The sequence below is a fragment of the Ptychodera flava genome, unplaced genomic scaffold, assembly GCF_041260155.1.
Source record: "Ptychodera flava strain L36383 unplaced genomic scaffold, AS_Pfla_20210202 Scaffold_29__1_contigs__length_4469600_pilon, whole genome shotgun sequence".
NCBI classification, from domain to species: domain Eukaryota; kingdom Metazoa; phylum Hemichordata; class Enteropneusta; family Ptychoderidae; genus Ptychodera; species Ptychodera flava.
Window position 1 is genome coordinate 1,055,352 of NW_027248351.1, and position 23,660 is coordinate 1,079,011.

General features: G+C 37.7%; 1 protein-coding gene across 1 annotated transcript; it reads right to left on the reverse strand.

The window, feature by feature from the left end:
- Positions 1 to 1,763: 1,763 nt before the first annotated feature.
- LOC139127214 (uncharacterized) lies at positions 1,764 to 9,026 on the reverse strand. The gene is made up of 8 exons (XM_070693122.1): positions 7,270 to 9,026; positions 6,808 to 7,079; positions 6,063 to 6,278; positions 5,069 to 5,314; positions 4,546 to 4,622; positions 4,125 to 4,327; positions 3,226 to 3,591; positions 1,764 to 3,093 (listed from the first exon to the last, which is right to left on the reverse strand). Exons 1-8 carry the CDS (start codon positions 8,515 to 8,517, stop codon positions 2,920 to 2,922), a joined length of 2,802 nt encoding a protein of 933 aa, XP_070549223.1. The 5' UTR covers positions 8,518 to 9,026; the 3' UTR covers positions 1,764 to 2,919.
- Positions 9,027 to 23,660: the final 14,634 nt, after the last annotated feature.

The window sequence follows — 23,660 nt, forward strand, 5'->3', positions numbered from 1 at the left end:
TATGCAAGAATGGAGACGGCTGTACTTTAGTCTTTACTGTGATGATATAGCTTATTTTAGCAGCTAGGAAAATTTGTCGATAATGTTTCGTTGTGTATGTCAACTCATAATATTTCTTCATTTTTTTTTAGAATTGGATCAATAGGGAGGAATGGCGACCCATCAACGAAGCCACAAAATCTATAGCATTATCTTTCAAACAAAAAGGCAACCTACCTTAGCCAACAGTTAAAAGTTTCATCCCGTCGTCATCAAGTAGAGCATCCAGTAAGCTATATTTGTTAATATCTTTCATTTTTATTTACATGTTTAATGTCTTATTTGTAGAGTTGGGAAATATACAACATACAATTTTTGTGAATCACTTTCTCAATATCTTTAAAGAAATCCCTTGCATGTAGACTTACTTATTAATTTATTGTATTCATACAAGCAAAAAGTAAAACAAATACAATTGTGTTTAATACTTTCTTGTTCAGAGAACTAAAATTTCTCTTTATTTAATTTATTCAGGTGAGACAATTGGACGATTCAGTTGGTATTTTCAACCTGCCTGTGTCTTCTGTATCTTCTGTGAGGATGGCACAATCCTGTGAGCCAATCATATCTGCCCTGAGCGACAAAGATCCATTTCAGTTTATTTTCCTCAACGAGATCTTACCGTTTGATAGAATGAAAAGATATGAGGAAATAAAACAACTGAAGCAGACTGGGTTGCCAACTAAGACAGCATTGTACACATACGCACCTGGAGGTGGTGTGGGTAATCAGTACTATTTGTGGAAAGAACCCTCAGATGTCAGCCCTGAAATGGCAAAGACAAAAACTGCTCAGCTGAGTATTGAAATCCAGACACTTGCACCAAAGTTTCACACAAGACAAATGAAGAGAGAGTTTGCGAATTTAATTGGAACCATAGCAAAGGTGAAGCCAATGCATTTGAGAGAGATTTATCGTCTCCTTACAAATGATTCATCAGCTCCCTTAAGTCCACATATGTTATGGGGCTGAATTCTAGTTGGAGTACAGAAGTGCGAACACACAAACATTACCTAGGAATCTCCCGTTTATCGTCGCGTGAGGGCGCTGTCGCATAGCTTTTGTATATGAAGAATATCTTTGAAATATACACATTCTCAGGAAACCTTTAACTTTTTTCTCCATCAATTACCTGAATTTAAGTATTTTTAATTTCAAATACATGCTCTTATAGCTAAAAATGTGAACGTATCCTTTTTAATTATAAACTTTATCAACCTCATGGAGAGCCTGCACTGTAAAAAGTAAATTGCATTATTGGAATTTCAAAAACAACCGTTTAAATATCCATTGCATACCAGTTTTCTTCCACGTTTTACTTTGGCACTATTTATTGTGACTGTCATTTTATTTTCAATTGTCCTACTATGAATGCTGTCAGAGTGTCACATCAAAACTCTGCACCCTAGGCCCTGCACCCTTCCAACTGCAACAAAATAACACAAGAAATGTTTTTATTTTCAATCATTTATTAACTTCATGAAACATACATGACAACATTGAGTTATTTACATTACATCCATTTTTCAAACACACATTGAGCATTGCAAAAAATTACATTCTCTTTACCCTATCCCTTCCTTTTGGTGGCTTCTTATTTCCCGGGTGAGTTTTGATATGATGATCTTTGACCATACACTTCAGTCTCTCCAGATCATTTGGCATAGATGAATAACTCATCTCTGAAAGATTGAACTGATGGTGAATCACTTCAATACCCTGTTCACCCAGGAAGCCCAAACCCATATTTGTTGATTTAATTTGCCCCAAAACATGACATTCCAAAATATGTAGCTTTGGAAAGAGAGACTCATTTGGGAAATTACTCCTGTAATATTCCAGTAGTGCTCTGATGTTGATACCTGGAAAAAATATTTTAGGCTGTAAGAGGTGCTAAGTATATTTTTTGCTTAATCTATCAAACTATGCCTCAATAGTAATCAATTATAACTCATAGAAAATATAAATATTAAAAACAGTGTACATATTAATAAATACAAAAAAAGTGAAACTATGTCTGAACTTTGCAACACATCTTTATTGAATCTCTTTTCTTTTATATAACATACTTACCCATAGGAAATCATATCTTTTAATACTTATAAATTAAATGCAGCTGAAAATTAAATATTTTTCTGGGCAGCTTTGAATTTTAGTTGAGAAAGGTTACACTGTGTAAGAGACAAACAAAACTTGCAAAATCAGCCAACAACCAGTATGATTCATTCAATGGAACAAGATAAAAAAGTAACGACCAACTATGGCTGTTGCAAAAAAGAAAAGTATTTCTATTAATTGTACAACACAATACATCATGCAGAGTCCAGGCTTTATGCCTGTGTTCTTCTGTTGTGAAACTATGTATGAACTGCCAGATAAATGAAAAAGTAAAACATGGTTAGTTGAATATTTGTAAAAGAATAGACATGTGTTGAAATGATAATATATTCACCAAGTGTGTCAATTTCATCTCTAGTCAACTGTCTAGAAAGTGAATATGTGTTGTGGCATGATGCAAAGAGAGCTAGTAAAGGTTGAAACTTGTCCCTTATGGCCTTGGCATCATCTACCATAGCTGGTGCTACATTTGAAGTACAGTGAACCACACTGTCAACTATGAAATCCACATTTTTTTCCTGTATTGAAAATGAGGGAAAGACAAGTCTTGTTAGTAATAGCATTACATTAGAAAGTACATGAACTATTCTAATGTACAAGTCATGTTCATAACATCATTCTGACTATCAATTCATATGTGAATGATTATAAATCAAATCATCCATCATTTCACATAGAAATAATCACAGTTTGAGATCATTTAAGATGTGAAATAAGATAAATTTAAAAAATACATTTGAAATCAAACATCAAATGCAAAAATTATGTAATAAGAATGAGAACCTTGCAACATTTGTCAACATGGTTTCCAATAAAGGACTTCCCATGGTAGGCCTGCCTGTGAACATGTATTTCACCAAGGGCCCTATCAAGACCTCTGACAGTGTAGCCTGCATCTCTTGGTAATTTTTCTTTTATGCTTGCTGCTGATTCTCTCTGTGTGTAGGAAAAATAGCTTTTGTGTCAATGAAGATTAAAAATTCAATATGGGAAAGTGAAGCCACAATGTAAAAAAAATAAATGAATGGAGTCCTAAGATATTCATTTTTGAGGAAATGCAATATTAACCTTGGATTTCGCCTGAGCTCTGAGTTTCTCCTGCTTATGTGATGCCCTGGACATGGCAGCAAGTGACAGCCCACCATCATCACTATCATCGTCACTGTCATCATCAAGCAATTTCTGCTCAATATCTTTCTCCAGAGCTGTAGCCTTTGCCTCATCAGATTCTGCTTGCCTTTCCAAGTCAAGTGCTTCATGAAGCATTGACACATATTGATCAAAATGGGCTGGTTTCAGGAGAGGCTCATCTATCTCAGTTTCCTTTGTTAGATCACAGAATATTTTCAAGTCTAGTTCAGCACATGCATTTTCTAGCAAGTCAAAGAATCTTTTGTAGATTCCAAGACTTAAATGAAGGCCTGGAATTGCAACCTACAAGAAAAACATTATTGTTAGCTATGTGTTCCAGAACTCTAAAGCAATAAGAAGTACATATTTTGTTCCTTACATAATTAAAAAAACAACACACAATTGTTAGCCTAGAACCTGGTTAAGGTAAGTAAAATGGTGTGAACACTGTTTAGGGTTCTTAAATACCTTTACACACTATAAACTAAAAACAATACACTGATTGTAGTAAAAATAGGCCGACTAGCGGAAAATACAGTACTCGTTAAAATAAAGAGCAAAGTTAAAACAAATACAGTAAAATACTAACCGACCAGCGGGAGATAAAACACTTGCAAAGCAGAGACTAAAATGCGCAGACGTTGTACATGCACAACCTGTGTTGATATGCTCATTATTTACTCAAGAAAGTTAAATGAGTTGAATATGAAATTGTAGTTGACACACAGGGAAGAAAACTGAACAAAAGTCAAAAGTTAAGATCTCTAAAAAGAGAAATGGGACAAAAAGGCCAAATTATTTGGAGATACATGGTTAGTAAATATGATAATGCTGACCCTGTTTAATGGAACATCAAATAAGGGGTGGTTGATGCAGTTATGAAACTTCAAAGCATTTCTTCTGTCACTCCCAGCAGCAATGTAAGCTCTGTGGTCACTTTTGATCTGTTCCAGGGAACGTAGTTGTATGTCTGGTCTGGTAGCTGGCTCTAGTTTTGCTTCTTCTTTGGTAGCTGTACACCAGAGACAGAAATATCTCCCTACACACAAATGCACAGAAATGAAATTATTGTACAGATCTCAAATATATGTCTAGGCATACACAACGTGTGTGTTTGTATATGTGTGTGTGTGTGTGTGTGTGTTTATGAGTGTGTATATACATACATTCTCATCCACACACAAACCAAATATGCCCCAGCCACCAATTACATAGTCAATTTACAAAGATTTTTTACTTGCAAATTGCTTAACTTACCACTGGCTCCTGATAATCCATAACTGACAGTCAAATACTCATAGTCACCAGAAAGATATGGCACAATTTTCTTGTCTCTGGGGGTAAAATTGTTAGTAATAACACATATTATTAATATGTGTGAAAGGCATTGTGACAATTGAATACAGATAGCAATCCACTTTGATCTATATCTATAATTTAAATACAGTCTAGGCGCAGTGTTTCACCTGGAGAGTGGGATGGGAGGATTCCCCTACGTTGACATGTTGGCACCCCCCTAGTAATTTGTCAAGCGGGGACCAGCCCCCCATGAAATGGTGTCTGTCACCCATACAGATTCAAGTAGAACACATAAACTGGTGAAATCTCCCTAAATGTTCTGGTAAAGGAGGAAAATGCCCCTATTGATACCATCCTGGATGAAACACTGGCCTTAGCTTAGGCATCATTTCCAATTGGTTCACATGTAAAACAACATTGCAGAAAATGATTCTCTGTTGAAATATTAGTAACAAATAGTTTACAGCTAGGATGTACTCACTTCCATTTAAAATACTCCAGTGAGTTGACTTGGTCTAAGTTTGGTTTATAAGCAACCTCAAGATTATGTCTGGAATCAGGTGCTGCATAAATATTCCAGATAACTGTGTTGTCAATGGAATTAGGGTGAGCAACATTACATATTTGAAAAACTGATTTCATACTGCCACCTCCTTTGTCACCTCCAACTTTGCACCATATTTCTCCAGATGGAATAGTGCTGTGTTGCCAAGTAAGTTTGTTCTCTCTGAAATACAAAGTACTTTGACATTAAAGAGACACTATGTGTAACTTGTTGGTACATCATTGTGCCTTGTGTCATTTTCAAGATGTATGCATATTGCCTCCATTGTGGGTGAAGCTGTGAATAAATGGCATACATTAATTCAAATACCTATTGCTTGAAAATTTATTGATGTATTATGGGTAGAGTAAGGGTAAGCACATTAGTACAAATACATTGAACACTCCAAATATTTCTTGAAGTTCAAAAAAATAAAGCTCATGAGGCTTTATTGCAGTAACTACATATGAAAAATTAGACGCTATTTAAAAATACATGTGATCACATCACATATTTTCATGCCAAGTCAGTCAAAATTAGTTCAGTTTAATTTTTAGGTTAAGTCAATGAAACCAATGAGTACACAGTGGTTTATTGGGCTGAGTAATTTAAGTTTGTCAGGCCAGGTCAGTTTTAGCAGTGATTTTAGAGGTTTCAAATGTACAAGATATTTAAACTGGAAGAAAATTTGGTAAATATACATGTACATCAATGTGTAAAATGTGTAGTTTCTAACTGTTTGGCAAAATAGCACAAGATGAACCTGAAAAGAAGTGGGTTAAAAATGAACAGATGAACAGCTTGTAATACAGAATGTATCTTTTTTTAAATACAATCAAAAGTGAATGAAAGAAATGAATGACCAATAAATCTGAAAATCAAAAAAAAAATAGATCAGTATAAGGTATGTGATAGTTATTGTGAATGTTACCTTTCCAGACAATCAAGTCTCTTTAGAACAGTATCCACAAAATTCTCTACACAGACCAATGGAGCCAATCTAATTTCTGTGCTCAATTTGCCATCAAGTCCCCTCACTGAAAATGTGAAAGGGAGTCTATGTGCTGAGAGAGGCAAACAGAATTGTGCTGCAGTATCCCTGTCCTTCTGCTCACCCTGCATGCGTATGTTCCAATGTCTTAACCATCTGGGGATGAGAAAGGTGTTACTGCATATTTGTATCTATCATCATGGGAGATATATTGTCTTTATCTCAACTACATTATTAATATTGATGAACTGAACTCTTTAAAGTGATTTTTTCTGTATACAAACACTGGTGATCAATATTGTCATTCCCAATACATTACATAAAAAACATAGGTTCAATATTTTAATCAGTATAATTTAAAGTACAAATAAAATGAAACAAAATTAAATAAAAATAGCTGTACTTTTGTATACATGCATATATTGAACTAGTGTCAGTGTCTTGCCCTATTTTCTTGGACAAATTGAAACCACCTAAATTGGCATATCAACATAGTTTGTCAAACACACTTGTCCATGCAAATCAATTTCAGACTTCAATTCAGTTGTCAACAGTACAGTGCAGGTTTACAAGTTCATGTACTACAAACCAGTGAATAAACAAAACCTACTCTATTAAAACATCATATCTTATGCTCCTCATACTATCCTGAACCATTTCCAACTACCGGTATACTACAGCTTACCTTCTTAGTGCTCTAAGCTTATTCCATGGTAATGATAAACTTGTTTTGAGCATTAGTCCTGCTCCAGGAGGGACATTAGGTTTAAGGCCAAGAGAAGTAAGTTCTTCATCGCCAAATCTGTCCAGTTCTTTTCTCAGTTGTTTGCCCAAGTCTTTATCACCTGCAGCTGTCTGTCTCGTCTTCTCCACAATGACTGCTCTCTGTGCCTGTGTACGCGTGGATACACTGGTTGTATCTTTAGATGCCCTTGGGATGTACATCATGTGAAAAGGCTTGCAAAGAAGAAAAAAATAAAATGACTGATATTGGGTGACCACATTTTATCATGCAGTAGATATTGGGTACAACAATTGCATAGTTGTTAATTCTGATATTGCTGTTAGTATATGAAATGCAGATTCAAACCTCAGTTCAAAAATCATTCAAAAATTCATCAACAAACAGATTTGCATTCTTTCTTACCTTGGACCTTGTTTTGAATGATACAGCTGCACCCTTTCTTGATCCTGGTGTTTGTTCCAACTTTGCTTTAATTATCTTTGTTGCAGCAGCATCAAAACCTACCAGGTTATGAATTGGTTCTGCACTGTCAGCAATAGCAGACAGTGCTTGTTGTGCAGATATTTGGACCATCTCAGGTGGTTGTGATGATACGTTGTCATCCTGAGATCCATCAGACTGAATATCACTGGGGGTGTATTTGCTATGCAGACTTGGGACATTGCTTTTTTGATAATCATGGTCATGAGCGATCTTTGTATACTGACACATGCTGACATGATCTGCAAGATCCTTCAGTGGCATTTCGAATGTACATCCCCAGTTTGCATTGTCGCAATTTATGGGTAATGCACTCAATGCATTTCCTAATATGACAGGAATTGACATAATTGAATTCTTGTCTATGTCAACCCTGCAAACTGGACATGTTGGGGACACACTAAGCCACTGGGATAGACATGGTGAGCAAAAGGTGTGAGGAGAAGTGCACAGAACTTGAATAGGTTCATCTACAACATCCTTGCAGATGGGGCATTCAAGTTCTTGACTTGTTATGTCATCGACAAACCGGTGAGATGACAGTTCCTGAGTACACTTGAATTTCCTTCCTGCCTTTGACTGTATCATTGTCAACAGATCTTCTGCACCTTTAGTTTCTGTCTGTACTGTTTCATCACCTTTACTGTTGTTTGTTTGCAAGCCTGTGCTAGTGTCACCAAATGCCGGTGCCTCAATAAACTTTGGGCGTCCTCGTTTTGCCTTTTTAGCTTTCTTCCCGGGTCGAGACATTCGATAGCAAAAGTTGCACTCACCATTTCGGGGATGCTTTTTCCACTTTGTCACCACTGTCCGCGGCATGTAGCTGCCAGTTGCTCTCGTACAATTATAATCAACAGTACGCTTGCAATTCTTACAAAAGGAGGGTGGATGTATTGAAAGTTCATCGTTGTTTATGTCAATATGAAACGTATGCCGCAACTGTTTTATGTACTGTTTACAATCGTACCTGGTACTGTGGTGTCTATTTCCACAAATTCTGCACGATGCGGCAATAAACGCCAAATGCCCCTCAAGGTCTTTTTGGGAAGCCATATCGTTTATCTCTGACGATATAAATTTTAGTTTTGGCGCCGTTTGGTACGGCAACAAGACAGCAACAGACGCGGTGACTATGGTGACATTGCAATACAGTCCGCCAATCACGATCATTCACCCGACAGTTACGAAAATTCCGAAGCTACAAATTAAATTCCGAAGACATGCTAGTGTGTCGACACGATCGTACACATACAAAATCACATCGAACAATTATCATTTACAGTGTTCAATTACGTTTAATGTCTACAGAAAGCTCTAAAAATACAGTACACTAAATCAGCTCACCTGAATACCGCGCATAATGTGTTGGAAAGATTGACGTTCAGACTGTGAGAAAATGCATTTTTCTAGACGATCGCTAAACACAAGGAGGCTGACTTCAGGCCTTTAGCCGTTCGGTAATCTCCGGAATCCAGTTATTACAATAAATTTCATGGTAATGACCATATTTGGCGAGTCAGCCGCCCCAAATATGTCCTGGAACGTCAGGTTTGCCGCCACTGACGGAGCAGATGATCGAAGTCTCGCACAAAACCACGCGCCCTATGAGATCTCGTCAATTGATAGTTGTTAATTCTCTACTCCAACTAAAATTCCGGTCAGGGGCGATTATAACAGCCGTGGGTCAGCATGAAGCTGATATTGATCACAGAGTAAAACTTTGCCTTGAACTTGGTGAAACGAAAATTGCATGTGATTTGCGAACCCTCAACTCCGGGCGAACTCCAGTGTTTGACAAATTTTGGGAAATCACCGCACAGTATATCGACAGTGTTGCTGAGACAGCTGTTCATGAGAGAAGACAGACCGTTGTAACATACATGGCAACGGCTATGCCAGTACGTCATCTCCATGAAGAGTGAAGAAATATGTCCTGAAGATACACCTATTCCATCTAAGCAATGGTTTTTGGCCTAAAAACCCCTATACCAAATCATCACTACAGTTCACTGGTGTACTTAAAGTGAAGTATATGGTGCAACAGAGGCAGCTGAGAAAGCCCCATATTGACAGCCACTATGCATCTGCATACTACAGATACCTCAAAGAAATGGCAGTGAAGTTTCATGACCATGTATCTTTGGTATTGTGGATGATAAACACAAAGTGAAAGTCGGTGAGCCATGTACACCAGTTGCTGCTGTTGAGAGAGGAAGGCAGGTGTTGGTTGGTCTTAACCAGAGCTTCGCTGTAGCTGATCATGACTTCACCAAGTTAACTCTGACACCCAGTGTTGCCCTGATGGTGAACGTGCCTTCATCTACAACTCGTAGTTTTTACAGAAGTAGAGTATTTGTTGGTATCAAGAGCAGTGCTTTTGAGTCATCATCTCCATAATGCCATGCTGCAGAACTGAGTACTGTCCTTGAGAAGTAAATGACACTGCTCCTCTAAAGTTGATATGCAGCGATGGTGGACCAGACCACAGAGTCATATTCTCATCAGTGCACTATCGTTGATAGCCCTGTTTTTGAAACATGATCTGGATGCAGTGATTGCTGTTCGTACCCCACCAGGCCATTCTTGGAAAAATCCAGCAAGAACCAATCATGTCGATGCTGAACATCGGTCTTGAGCTCTTGGCATCATGCGCAAAAATGAGTGCAGATTCAGGAAAATTACTCGAAAAGTTTAACAGTACGAAAGAGATCAGAGAAGCTGCCAAGAAGTCCCCACAGCTTAAAGCTGATGTAATAGACAGTCTGCAACAGCCAGAGTCCCTGATTCCATCTATAGTACTGCAACTTGAACTCAAGGAAGAGAATTCAGAATCTACCAGAGTGCTACAGAACAGGAGATCACTGAACTTTTGAACCACATACATCAGATAGATGAAAATGTGTCTGTAAGCATGCCAAAAAAGAAAGTGCTACAAAGTAAAGAAATGAAAGAGTTCTGTGACCAACATTTGGTGGAGAGGAACTATGCATTTAGTGTAAAGAAACGTGCAGACACCAACTGTAAATATCACAAACCACCCAGACTACCTGCAGAGGTTTTCAAGGAAGTCCACCACTTGCCAGACCCAGTAATCACCAGTGATGGCTTGCACTACAAATCTTTCCATGAAGTATATGGTACACACACTACAGAAAGAGATATGCCTTTACTGCAGATGAAGACAAAGTTGGCCATGAACTGCTATTCAGCCAAGCGCGCAGACAGCCAGTAGGGTTCAGCACACCATTGAGTGCATTGAGTGCAATAAGCCTAGAGTACTGCACAGTAGCAAACAATTCAAACTGCATGAACTCCAACAACTTGAAGCATCATATTTACTTCACCTTTGGTTAAAGCCTGGGTGCCTTTATTCCTGAAGGACAGGAAAACCACATCTTTGCCAGAGTATTTGTTGAAGTGGACCTGTAGTTACATAATCCTGTGAAAATCCCATACTATTCTTCAGGGATTTTTCCAGCTATATTCTTCCACTGTGCCAATCCAGATATAGTATCAGGGAAAAAGCTGATGAAATATATCCAACATGTACTACCACAAAGTCTAAAATGGAAGAGGAAGTACTTTTTGGACAGTGGAAAACATTAACTGGTTAACTATTGTGCTAAGAATTTGAAAATGTGAAAGAGGACTACTTTCCCGATAGTGATAATATAACTGTTGAACACTTGTGCGAACTTTAAACTCGTCAAATTACTTAAAAAGTACCCCCGCAAAAAAAAAAAAAAAAAAAAAAAATTCGTGTCACCTCATGATTGTTGTCGAGTGTCAATGATCAGAAACAAACTATTTTTGAATTTACTAGCTGCGGAGTTGAGCTTTAGGCCCTCACCTTAGTGGTCAGGGCCTCAAAGTCAGCGTAGATCACAAAGAGGGTAGGAGGTGCTTGTGTTGGTTCTGGAAGGCGAGATTGTTTTTGCCCTCTTCTGGTATCTTGACCGTCAAAACCTCTTCCCTATCCCCTCATACTCAGGCTTATGGGCCTCCAGCATGTCTTTCCTTTTGAGCACATGAAGGCAGCGTACACAGTAGTGTTTGCACTCCTTGTGCTCTGTCTGGTCGTACAGCAGCCGGTTGAGGTCTTTAACCCAGGTGTAGTTGAATTTCCCAGCCACCTCGATCAACATAACATTGACCTGAATCAGTTGCTGCTGATGTGGAAGCCAACGACAATGCCTTGTCCCACCCAAAGACTTTAATGGCCAGGCCCCCATGTATCTCCTCCTTGCCGATCTGGAAGAGGGGGTGGGGCATTGACCTCTCTGAAGGCCTTTCCTTGATTGGGTATTTGGTCGGCCTTCGAGGATTCTTCTGTATAGGAAACAAAGCTGAGCAGAGCGTCTAGCAGAGGTAGTTGTCGTCTTTGTTTCCGCATTAATGATTGCCTTCCTGTTTCTGAGAGCTGCTGGTAGCGGGATGTAAGAGCAGTCTGTCAGGGGCTGGTATTGCTCGATGTCCAGCCGGAGGATGGTAACTCTATTTTTCCATTTTTCCATGAGAGAGTGGTAAAGACTTTGTCTAGCACGTAATCAATCTATCTGGCCAATAGAAGTACCTCTTGCCCGTTATGGAAAACAGGCTTTGAGTGATCTGCTTTACCATCGTGTTTTTCTTACCTAAGGTGGACCCTCAGCGACAACTGGAACATTAGGCTCCCAAGATCCAGAACCTATTGGTGAGTCTCTGGCTCATCTGGTTTCGCACACCGTCCAAGAAAGGTCGGGGACAGCTCCAAGTCAATGCCTTTCAGTAACGTCTATCTACCAGCTCCACAGCAGTGCTTAAAAGCATGAGGTGTGTGGTGGAAGTTGAGATCCCGACTCTCGTGAACTTGGTTGGCCATAACTATAAATCTATGCACCACTTCTTAACTTAACACCTTCACCATCCACCTATTGGAAATAAAATATCCGCCACATGAGTAATTGTTGCTTTTATACAATTCTCTCTGTTCCCTTGCAAATTCCCTGCTCCTGGCCCTCGAGCCTGAGTTGGACATTTATGCACCACCTCCTTAACTTTAAGGCTTCATCATCAACCTCTAAATGGAGATAAAATGTCCACCATGTTAATAAATTCGTTTTTATGCTCTTTCCAGCTGTTTCAAAACTTATTCTACACTAGGTGCAGAAGTGTCATAAACACATTTTTGTACCTTCACCTCCCACATAAAGATATCTTATTTGACATAACATGACTTCATACACGAATCCCTTTAGTGCACTATGTGGAAAAACGCAGAACTGAGACTACCTGTGATATCGCAGCGATACTTGTGGCATGTATTGAATGCGCTTGGGTCATTTGGATTGTCACCACAGTCCCGCTGCGAGCCAACGCATGAGCTCTTTGGAAGTTTACTCGACACCCCTCGGTGTCGTAGATTTAGCTCGCAAATAATGAACTATATTAGCCTTCGAATAAATAACTTGTATCTGTTTTCTTCTTGTTATCAAATTCTACCGTGTTTGTGTGTGATATATATATATATATATATATATATATATATATATATATATATATATATATATATATATATATTGAATGAACATAGAAATCGGTACAGTCACGCAAAGATTACCTCAGTGACTTATTTTTTGCTGAGTAGATACTTCTTAGATATCAAAATTACAGAGTGAAATTTTATGTTTACCTTTTTTCTACCCAAGCACTAGTTGACACAGATTGGTGTGGAATACATCTGTAATGAATATCATAATCTGCTCCATTTATTGCATTTCTGATTGAAATTTGGCAGTAATTCTTGTTCATAATATTTATCATTGTCACTGATCGAAGAAACAAGTAGTATTTCAGAGTTTCTTTTGCATTCTCAAAGAAAATATCTCGTAGAAAATATCTTAATTTATAACCTTAAGCTCTTTCACTGTTTTCTTCATTACCACAGCTGATGAAGCGTACATCTTGTCGTGTGACAGAAGCTCCAGGAAATGATGATGGTAAGTATCATGTTATTAGGGATACAGGGGAACCATTAATTTTCTTTGCTTGAAAACTAAATTTAATTTTCCTTTCAATATCAAGCGTCGTTTTTAGCTCCCATAGCCATATGTATATATGGCAATGGAAGCTATTCTTATAGGCTAGGGAAATGTCTGTATGTATGTATGTCTGTATGTCTGTATGTCTGTGTGTCTGTGTGTCTGTATGTCTGTATGTCTGTATGTCTGTATGTCAACATCAAAAACTCCAAAACCGCTGTACATTTCATCTTGATATTTGGTGTGTACATGGATGATGGGCTGTAGATGAGATTTTGTTCAAATGAAGTTGTCATTGTCAAAAATATGCAAATAAGTGAAAAAATGTAAAAACAGTCAAAATTGAAAAAACTCAATAACCACTGAGCAGATTACATGAAAAATTAGCATGTAAGTACTTTTGGGCTGACATGAAATGATTGTGCACATCTTGGGTCAGTATCTTGGACTTGCTATTTTTCATGAATTTTTTTGTAATTTTCTCCCATTTTTGGTCAAAAAATCTCCTGCTCTGAAACCACAAGTCCGATTGATTTGAAACTTGGTATGGAAGTGCATAGGAGTGACCTTTCCCAAATTTGGGCAAATCGTGGTGAAATTTGCATATTTTTAGTTTACACGTCCATAGACTCCCATGTATAAGGCAGATCTCCATAGACTCCCATGTATAAGGCCACGAAAAATGAAAATTTAGTTTCTCATCGTATTCATATTGCAAAAAAAAAGGATGCAGTGACACAATTTTTAGGCCCCACGGATGAAGTCCAGTGAGCTTCTAGATTGGGTCATGTCCGTCTGTTCGTCCATCCGTGAGTCCATCCGTTCACGCAGATATCTCGGATATTTTGACAAAATGTCATGTGACCTTGATGACCTTTGATCTCAAATATACATATTTGTCCATAACTCAGTAACCACAAGTGCTACCACCCTTCATATATGGTATGATGGGACAGCTTATGACGCCACATATTGTACCTCATTAATTATGCACATATCTAATTTTGAGCGAGCCAATAGAGCTAGAGGTCTGATTTTTGGTATATAGGGATAACATAGCAAAACAATTTTTTTGACAAAATGTCACGTGACCTCGGTGACCTTTGACCTCAAATATACATATTTGTCCATAACTCAGTAACCACAAGTGCTACAGCCTTCATGTATGGTATGATGGGACAGCTTATGACGCCACATATTGTACCTCATTAATTATGCACATATCTAATTTTGAGCGAGCCAATAGAGCTAGAGGTTGATTTTTGGTATATAGGGATAACTTAGCAAAACAATTTTTTTGACAAATGTCACGTGACCTCGGTGACCTTTGACCTCAAATATACATATTTGTCCATAACTCAGTAACCACAAGTGCTACACCCTTCATGTATGGTATGATGGGACAGCTTATGACGCCACATATTGTACCTCATTAATTATGCACATATCTAATTTTGAGCAAGCCAATAGAGCTAGAGGTCTGATTTTTGGTATATAGGGATAACTTAGCAAAACAATTTTTTGACAAAATGTCACGTGACCTCGGTGACCTTTGACCTCAAATATACATATTTTTCCATAACTCGGTAACCACAAGTGCTACACCCTTCATGTTTGGTATGATTGGACACCTTATGACGCCACATACTGTACCTCAATAATTATGCGCATATCTCATTCTGAGCGAGCCAATAGAGCTGAATGTCTGATTTTTGTATATAGGGATAACTATAGGAGAGAAATTTTTTGACCAAATGTCACGTGACCTCGATGACCTTTTACCTAAAATATATGTTTATGTCAAAAAATAAGTAACCACAAGTGCTATGTCCTTTGTATTAGTAGGATGGGAGACTTATGACAACACACGCTTTACCTCATTAATTATGTACACATCTAATTCTGGGCAAGCGGCATATAGGGATTAATTAGCAATATAATTTTTTTTTTCAAAATGTCATGTGACCTCGATGACCTTTGACCTTGATTATACATATATATGCATATTTCAGTAACCACAAGTTCTATACCCTCCAATTTTGATAGGATATTAGACCTTAAGATGTCACATCTTGTACCTCATTTATAATGCGCATATGTATTTCTTGGCTGGCCAATACTGCTAGAGGTCTGATCTTTTTTCCCGATTTAGAACCATAACTTAGACATGCCTCATGTGTTTCAAATTGGGAACAACGACATAGACCTATGTGCCCATAGATCTCAACATATACACTCCAGTGATACTTCTTAATGACCACATTTTCCTGCCCCATCAAGACTAATACTCCTATTACAAGTGGGGACTATGTCATTGTAAATGACTTGTTGAGTTAATGGTTGTATCACAGTATTCGATATATCTAATTCTGTATTTTTTCCATTTTATATTCTGAATAATTACATTAAACATATTTCACTGTCTCCAGTACATTTCATTTAAGTATTTTCACTTCATGCACTTTATCCCTTTCACACATGTTCAAATATCTGACCAGAGAACAAACACTAAATAGTCCAGGATGGGAGCTACAGTGTCATTGACGCTATATTTTTTCAGTAATCAAAGTGTTAACACCTTCAGCAGCAAAAAACAATATGGTTTCTAGTACATAAACAATTTACCGTTAAAATTTTAAATTGCAAATTGATTCAGCAATTCAACAGATCTTATTTTTTGCCTACCCTCAAAATGGTGCTCATATCTTCACTGTTGAAAAGCAGGAAAAAATCGAGACCTTGCAACAGCTAACTCTGATAATAAATGTTGTAACACTGATGACAAAATCCTGTTTCTGTGAATCGTTGTGTCGAATATGATCAGTGAGACGGAGTCATATGTGCATTTAACATAATAAACTTGAGAAATAAGTTGATCAAATGCCTTAAGGCAAAGAGGAAGGAGATAATTTTGTCATTCACAATGGCACAGTGAAAATAAATTTTGGATACCGTAAAGGCAGGGGCGCCAATAAAAAGCCACTATCTCCCTGGGAATTCATTATTATTGACCATGAATGACACATGAAAACAGCGTCAACAAATGCCCCTGAAAATGTGGATCTTGTAAAAACCACAATGTAATTATTTAAAAAACTTTGCCAACATAAGACTTGGTTCAAGTCGGTGAATTATTAAAAATAAAATCATTTATGATAGTTTCTCTTGTGTCTCTCTATTTCATACAAACCTATTCGGAATTTGGTAGCCCAGGCCAGGTTTTCCCAGGGATTGAATGCGTTACCTTTGAGTCTGTGCACTATAGTGAGTTAATTTCTGCCGGATTCAACGACTTGGACTTCTTGCAAAGTACCGGCGGCCAGACGGACTGTGTACACAGTGACGTCAAGCAAATACAAAACAATTACAATTCCAGCCATTATTCTGGCCAATAAAGAGAACGCATGAACTAAGTGTTAGTGGCGTCAGATAGGACCCATTTGCTGGGCCTTTGATTTTCGCACGGAACAAGACGCTTGACAACTTCTTGGTGACGAAAGTGTCATTGCAAAGGTTGTTGGGAAATTGTTCAGAAGGAAAGGCATTTTTTATTTGTAGCCTGCAGCTCGCAAATTTACAAGATAAACAACCGCTATACATGCCCTACACATTTAAACCGAGGATTACAGTAATCTTTCCCTTAATGAACATTTTATGAACGTCTTTGCAATATGTTCCCGAGATGAGTGTGAAAAATTTTTTGTTCATACCAATAGTCAAAATAGTCCAGCGATCCTGATAAAATCGACCCAGATGCAAAATCATTGCAAGAAAGATAGTACGAAATTTAGAACAGAGGTGAAACCTCCTTGCAAATAATTTTTGATCACATTACCATAACAATAGGTCACATGGTCCAACAGCCATTGCAGATTTCAACTTGAAAATTGACCTCACTTGCATCAAGTATAATAAATCAAAATTATGTACTAATGTTATGTAGACCATATGGCAAAGCTCCTTCATGCAAAAGATCAAGATCACACTCCCTGTCAATTTTGTATAGAAGATTTTCAAAGTGTTATTTTCCTGATTTTTCAATGAACTTTGATCTGCCCTATACCTTTACAGATAAACTACGGCCAGGTCCCATTATGGCTTTGTTGCAATAACTTAGGGCTGGTATCTATTGAAATATGAACAGTAGGGGACCCAGTTGCACAGTGACCAAATTTTGGGATGCCCCCTGACTTTTGACCTAAGCATCATCTCACACTTCATTAATATGTATATATTAATTTCTTGCTTGCCAATAGAGCTAGAGATTTAATTTTGATACACAGTTATAACTATGTGAACAAACGTTTTGACAAAATGTCACATAACCAGCCTCTTGAAGTACCTCGTTGATTGTGCACATGGTATTGCCAATGGAGTTAGAGGTCTGATTTTTCGTTCATAGGGAAAACTATAGGAGAACAATATTTTTACAGAATATGCCGTGACCTTTATAACCTTTGACCTCTAATATACATATGCCTATTAATCAGTAACCACAAGTGCTATATCTGTCACATTTGATAGGATGGTGACCTAATGATGCCACATCCTGAGCCTGATTAATTTTGCACATCGCTCGAAAATAGAGCAAGAGGTCTGATTTTGGTACACAGGGAGAATTACGGAAGAAAAGTTTGTGACAAAATGTCAGGCGACAAGGATGACTTTTGACCTCAATTTCACAAAATTAATGATACTGCTTGTTTTATTGTAGCGTAAATGGGCCGGGTTTGATGCTGTGAGTAGGACAGTTCTAGGACGAGGCCGTCTAACAGCTAATGACAGTTTGCTATGACCTGAAAGTGTTCGCATGTGGATAGCCTTTGCCGTCAAAGTATGAGCGCCCCATAACCTCAATTTTTTTACTGGACAGTACTCACACATTCAACAAGCATGGGCTCTTTCTTTCTCAGTATCTTTTACCTCCCTTCTTTTTTCCTGACATTCATAAAGCTACTGAAAAGTTTTGCATCATGATACACTCGTATATTTCCAAAGTGAAAGGTGACAACCTCCCTTTTTTCTCCCCTGTTGTTTTTTCTGGATCCCCTTTTTGTTAATTGCCCTCCCCGATTTTTTTAGCTCCCATAGCCATATGTAATATGGCAATGGAAGCTATTCTTATAGGCTAGGGAAATGTCTGTATGTCTGTATGTCTGTATGTCTGTATGTCTGTGTCTGTATGTCTGTATGTCTGTATGTCTGTCCGTCAACATCAAAAACTCCAAAACCGCTGTACATTTCATCTTGATATTTGGTGTGTACATGGATGATGGGCTGTAGATGAGATTTTGTTCAAATGAAATTGTCATTGCCAAAAATATGCAAATTAAGTGAAAAAATGTAAAAACAGTCAAAATTGAAAAAACTCCATAACCACTGAGCAGATTACATGAAAAATTAGCATGTAAGTACTTTGGGCTGACATGAAATGATTGTGCACATCTTGGGTCAGTATCTTGGATTTGCTATTTTTCATGAATTTTTTTGTAATTTTCTCCCATTTTTGGTCAAAAAATCTCCTGCTCTGAAACCACAAGTCCGATTGATTTGAAACTTGGTATGGAAGTGCATAGGAGTGACCTTTCCCAAATTTGGGCAAATCGTGGTGAAATTTGCATATTTTTAGTTTACACGTCCATAGACTCCCATGTATAAGGCAGATCTCCATAGACTCCCATGTATAAGGCCACGAAAAATAAAAATTTAGTTTCTCATCGTATTCATATTGCAAAAAGGATGCAGTGACACAATTTTTAGTCCCCACTGATGAAGTCCAGTGAGCTTATAGATTGGGTCATGTCCGTCTGTTCATCCATCCGTGAGTCCATCCGTTCACGCATATATCTCGGATATTTTGACAAAATGTCATGTGACCTTGATGACCTTTGATCTCAAATATACATATTTGTCCATAACTCAGTAACCACAAGTGCTACCACCCATCATATATGGTATGATGGGACACTTATGACGCCACATATTGTACCTCATTAATTATGCACATATCTAATTTTGAGCGAGCCAATAGAGCTAGAGGTCTGATTTTCGGTATATAGGGATAACTTAGCAATACAATTTTTTTGACAAAATGTCACGTGACCTCGTGACCTTTGACCTCAAATATACATATTTGTCCATAACTCAGTAACCACAAGTGCTACAGCCTTCATGTATGGTATGATGGGACACCTTATGACGCCACATATTGTACCTCATTAATTATGCACATATCTAATTTTGAGCGAGCCAATAGAGCTAGAGGTCTGATTTTTGGTATATAGGGATAACTTAGCAATACAATTTTTTTGACAAAATGTCATGTGACCTCGGTGACCTTTGACCTCAAATATACATATTTGTCCATAACTCAGTAACCACAAGTGCTACACCCTTCATGTATGGTATGATGGGACACCTTATGACGCCACATATTGTACCTCATTAATTATGCACATATCTAATTTTGAGCGAGCCAATAGAGCTAGAGGTGTGATTTTTGGTATATAGGGACAACTTAGCAAAACAATTTTTTTGACAAAATGTCACGTGACCTCGGTGACCTTTGACCTCAAATATACATATTTGTCCATAACTCAGTAACCACAAGTGCTACAGCCTTCATGTATGGTATGATGGGACTCTTATGACGCCACATATTGTACCTCATTCATTATGCACATATCTAATTTTGAGCGAGCCAATAGAGCTAGAGGTCTGATTTTTGGTATATAGGGATAACTTAGCAATACAATTTTTTTGACAAAATGTCACGTGACCTCGGTGACCTTTGACCTCAAATATACATATTTTTCCATTACTCGGTAACCACAAGTGCTACACCCTTCATATTGGTATGATAGGACACCTTATGACACCACATACTGTACCTCAATAATTATGCACATATCTCATTCTGAGCAAGCCAATAGAGCTGGATGTCTGATTTTTGGTATATAGGATAACTATAGGAGAGAAATTTTTTGACCAAATGTCATGTGACCTCGATGACCTTTTACCTAAAATATATATGTTTATGTCAATAAATAAGTAACCACAAGTGCTATGTCCTTTGTATTTAGTAGGATTGGAGACCTTATGACAGCACACGCTTTACCTCATTAATTATGTACACATCTAATTCTGGGCAAGCGAATAGAGCTAGAGATCTGATTTTTTGGCATATAGGGATTAATTAGCAATATTTTTTTTTTCAAAATGTCATGTGACCTCGATGACCTTTGACCTTGATTATACATATATATGCATATTTCAGTAACCACAAGTTCTATACCCTCCAATTTTGATAGGATATTAGACCTTAAGATGTCACATCTTGTACCTCATTTATAATGCGCATATGTATTTCTTGGCTGGCCAATACTGCTAGAGGTCTGATCTTTTTTCCCGATTTAGAACCATAACTTAGAGCCTCATGTGTTTGAAATTGGAACAACGACATAGACCTATGTGCCCATAGATCTCAACATATACACTCCAGTGATACTTCTTAATGACCACATTTTCCTGCCCCAAGACTAATACTCCTATTACAAGTGGGGACTATGTCATTGTAAATGACTTGTTGAGTTAATGGTTGTATCACAGTATTCGATATATCTAATTCTGTATTTTTCCATTTTATATTCTGAATAATTACATTAAACATATTTCACTGTCTCCAGTACATTTCATTTAAGTATTTTCACTTCATGCACTTTATCCCTTTCACATATGTTCAAATATCTGACCAGAGAACAAACACTAAATAGTCCAGGAAGGGAGCTACAGTGTCATTGACGCTATTTTTTAATTTGGATCTACGACTCCAATAAAATCCCGTTTTTCGCCCCAGAGATTTTTTCTGGATATAACCGCCCACATTATTTCATTACCCCCATTGCGATGTATTCATTGCTTCGCTTTGATAAAGTTTGTGTGTGCGATGTGTGATAGTGAGCGTAAATGCGTGAGTGCTTCACGAACTCTACAACGTGTGGAGCAGTCGCAGTCAGAAAAATGTAACAACTTAGCTGGTTATTGAACCACTCTTTTTTTAGAGTGGGGATTTAGCCGAGTGGTTCTGTCTGTTGCCACTCTGCTAGTCGACTGATGCTGTGTGTTGTGAGTTCGAACCCGATTGAAAATACCCTTACGGAAAACCTATGTCCACAGTAGATGAGAGTAGATCTACGGACCGTCTGCAGTAGACTTTATGTAGATCTACATCAGGGTTTTGTAGATGAACAACCACAGCAGTTAGTCTACATGAAGCTTTGTCTACAGATATTGTCCACACCAGACATGACTATGTCTATATTTCACACTAACTTCGTCTTCGCTTGATCTACACTGATCTACCATCCAATCGAAGGGAGTTTCATCTCCAAAATTCACTTAGGCAAACAAAGACTCATCTACTTCTAATTCAAAAATCACCATCTTGTCTACATTTAATCTAATGTATTGTTTCTTGCTGTATACTATGTCCAACAATCCAATCTCTTCAAATTCTATGATTGGCAAACTGCAGGCTCCATGCGAGAAGGCATGAGTAAAAGGCAAGACATTTTACCTTACATTTGAATATATACTGTACAACAATAGAGAGAAGAAATTAGTGAATTAATTTTCATTTCATCCTAAGGCACTCCTGTTTAACTCGAGAAACACAAATGCAAAATATCACAGGGATCAAACTACAATTTTGTGGTAAAGTTAAAAATGTAAAGATTATCCAGTAATTAATTTTTGAAAAAAAGTGACTTTAAAGTGAATCACAATAAAAAGAATAAAAAAAATCAATGTTTTCATTGATACTTTCTTCAGATTGGTCAATACAGTAGCATCTAACCACGGGCCGGACCCTGATCTAATTCATAAGTTGTTTTTTTTTTAGTTATGTGACTATTACAAAACTTCATAAATATGCAAGTGAGCTATTTGTTAACTGCAACTTTATTTCCTCGGCTTCATATCCAACAAACAATCAAACGAACCTGTTTGATATCCCAGCTGCTTTTAATTGTAAAAAATAAATCAAAACTATCTGAGTATCATTAAGTCACTTCTGAAACGTGTGAAAATCAGCAGCCACGGCCCTATCTCTCGGTCAACTTACAAATAATTGTATTGACATTGTTATCATTGCCACGTAACAGATAAGACTATACGTTACAGTGTTATTTTGGCAATGGCATTTCAGTACACATGCATAACACGAGTCAGCTTTAAAATTACCAGTACTGCTTTAAGTAATTTCTTCACCTGAGCGACGTATTTTCTTGCATTTTCATGAAGAGTTCGCGCAGGGCTGATCTCCCACCACCTTTCAGCCTCCGCCTCTTGCTCTTTCAGAGCAAATGACCTTGTAACTGGCTTCGATTTCCGGGTCAACTGTGAGAGTTGACCTTATGCGCATGCGCAATCAGAAGGCGCCATGTTTTCAACGGTTCATCATATCAATGCATATCGGGGAGAGAAGCCAGCCTGCTCACCATTCGTACTTCAACAAATCTTATTTTTCAAGCACATTTTCGTCATCTGTACACCTTGGAAACAATGTGACATCAATTCTGATATGCATAGAAAGTGTTCCGATCGAGAATTACATCGGGTTGAGACATAGGTTGGCATCGATAACTTGACGATGGCAGTGCCTCTACACTGCCAGTATACAGCTGTACTGGTACTGCGGTAATTGTAATGCAACTTGTAAGGTAGGCCCGTGAGCTTGAGGTAGGCAAGGTTTGTTGATCGCCTGTTTTAATACCACGACCATATGAATTTTGATTGTGTAACATGTAGAATATTTCAGTTCTAAATTTTTTAATAAAGTGTCGTTGAATGTACTGATGCTTTGTATGCAGTTTATTCTGTTAATCATGTAATGATGTATGTACAGTTGAGAAAGATTTTGAAAAATTTGAGTAGGCCTAAGCATGCACAATGTTCTACTCTCTATTTCGACCTGAATACCACTCATGATCGGTCATTGAATGATTGATTTTTCCAGCGTGAGATATCTTATGCAAAGGTCCATCGATACCATGGTGCTCAGTGAAGTTGCCACCATATTACATCAAACGGATGTTGTTGTGATATGCAATATTGTGATACTCATCATGAACTGCAGCCCTAGCCTGTGCTACACCATGGCCATCGGTCAATTTTTAAAGTCTAAAAATTGATTGACATGTTAACATACTTACATTTTCATTTTCAACACTTTTGCAAGATCTCCATGCCTCACTAATTTCTTGTTCTTTGTCTTAGCTACATCTTATACGTAAT

Coding starts and splice junctions, on each gene's coding strand:
- LOC139127214 (XM_070693122.1), bottom strand. CDS start 8,517: ATGATCGTGATTGGCGGACTGTATTGCAATGTCACCATAGTCACCGCG. Junction 5,315..6,062: donor AGACTTGATTGTCTGGAAAG/GTAACATTCACA, acceptor TTTGTATTTCAG/AGAGAACAAACTTACTTGGC. Junction 3,094..3,225: donor GAGCTCAGGCGAAATCCAAG/GTTAATATTGCA, acceptor TCCTACACACAG/AGAGAATCAGCAGCAAGCAT.